The 1,828-nt window shown below is 51.3% G+C and overlaps 1 protein-coding gene across 1 annotated transcript in view; it reads right to left on the bottom strand.

Moving 5' to 3' along the window:
• Window positions 1-1,828, bottom strand: part of hrob (homologous recombination factor with OB-fold) — a 10,339-nt gene that overhangs the window by 1,012 nt on the left and 7,499 nt on the right. The window contains exons 7-9 of the mRNA XM_014022244.1: window positions 850-935; window positions 654-776; window positions 356-578 (exon numbers count right to left, since the gene is read on the bottom strand). Coding sequence (XP_013877698.1) covers window positions 356-578; window positions 654-776; window positions 850-935 — 432 coding nt within the window. The remainder of the gene's footprint in view (window positions 1-355; window positions 579-653; window positions 777-849; window positions 936-1,828) is intronic.

Below are 1,828 nucleotides of genomic sequence, written 5' to 3'. Positions count from 1 at the left end.
GTTATATATTGGTCCTTTTATATTTTTCTGCTTTTATTTCATTTCGGTGCTCCACACACTTCTAATTGGTGGATTCTTCTTGCAGTTATTTTTGTCTTTCAGTGAAAGGCTCCATGATTAAAATGCACCGTCAGACTCTGATCCTGGGAAATATGTGCATTTTGTGTTTCTGCATCTCTCCGGCTCAGGAGCCTCTGCACTGCGATGGTTCCACCACACTTTGTCGAGCTTTAAAAGCTTCCATCTCTCCTGTTTGCTCAGCAAACACCAGTTTTTACCCCGATCTGCATTTCAAGCTGTGACTGGAATCGTCTTTTTTTTTCCCAACCGCAGAGTTTTAGTGCCTGGATCTGACCTGCATCCCAGTCTGGGTCCTGTGGAGCTGGATTCTCAGCGCTCGTCGGGGGTGCTCTGCTGGAGCGAACCGATTCGTTTTCCTCGGCGTGCGTTTGCTCCCGAGGGACTTTGGCRGGCTCCTCTTTCCCCTCGTCGTCCTCTTCGTCGAACTCCAGCTGCATCACAGACACGGGCCCCCGGAGGACGCCGGGCTCTCGAGTGGGAGATGACGTCATCGGCTCCTGGAGGCGGACACAAAAGCGGAGGTTTTAAAAGCCCGTGAAGCCCACCTGCGAGTTTGACGCTGCGACGCTCACCAGGACGAGAGGAGGGAGCTGAGTGGAGGACAGGCGGGCACCGTCGGGAGCGTAGAGCCTCAGCAGGTTGTTGGGCGTCACGTTCAGGTAGTGGTTCCGGTGGGAGGGAGAGAACACGCCCACCTGATCAAACACATTTAAAAGTTTGTTTAGAAACTGCAGGTGTTCGTTCACGACAGCGGGCGCCGAGCCTCACCTGCTTCAGCAGCAGCACGGCGCCGACCTTCAGCTCCTCCGCTCGTTCCTCCACCAGACGCCGATGCACCGTCCCCTGAATCTCCCCTTCGGCCCAAAAGAGAGAAACACTTAATTTAAACAACAACTGGCTCAAACAGGTGACGAACCAACAAAATCATTATTAATCCAGAGTAAAGTGCAGGTCAACGTGGGCAGAAACCTCTTATTTACCAGGAGTTTCTGCTGAGGGAGCCGTTAGCAGCAACATGTGTGTTAGACGAGCAGAATCTGCCTCTCCTGCTCGCCGGCACGAAAAGCTCGGGTAGATTTGCTGCTTCCTCTCAGAACATCCCCGAGATCTCACTCAGGGGTGGGCGAGGATGAAAGAGCTCAGCAAAACCCTCAGATCYGCAGAGATCTGGGTTCTGATCCACTCCGCAGACGAGCGGGAAGCGGCCGGGACGAGAGCCGGCTCCTGCAAGTCTGAGGTCACGGCCCGGAACCGTGGCACAGGCGGAGCGCTAACAGAARCCTTTAAAGATCATTTTCCATTGAGTTTTGTGCTTATTTTTAAATTTAACACTATAAAGTTTGATTTTTAAACCAGGTTGAGGCTAAAATATGATGCTAGATAAAAATAAATAAATAAAACATCAGATTATTTCTGAGAAGTAGGAGTGAGAAAATGTAGAGGATCTTCTGGGAAAAAGAAGAAAAAAAAAGCTGCCAACCTTCCTGTAGGCGGGAGGCTCATTACTGAGAGAACAGTCACTCTTGGTGTCAGGAGCACTTAATACACACCCACRACCGACACCAGTCCACTGCACCTGAATCACTAACAGGCACTTAAATCAGACCCTGAACAACATCCACTCCTGCTGATGATCAGAACGCCACACCGGGCCGGACCCGCTCAGCTCCGGGGGGTATCAGACGGAGGTTTAGGACGACTGTGTGTGTGTGTGTGTGTGTGTGTGTGTGTGTGTGTGTGTGTGTGT

Source organism: Austrofundulus limnaeus, unplaced genomic scaffold (genome assembly GCF_001266775.1).
Source record: "Austrofundulus limnaeus strain Quisiro unplaced genomic scaffold, Austrofundulus_limnaeus-1.0 Scaffold4, whole genome shotgun sequence".
NCBI classification, from domain to species: Eukaryota; Metazoa; Chordata; class Actinopteri; order Cyprinodontiformes; family Rivulidae; genus Austrofundulus; species Austrofundulus limnaeus.
The sequence above is the reverse complement of the archived record's forward strand: the minus strand, read 5'-3'. Positions and strand labels throughout refer to the sequence as shown.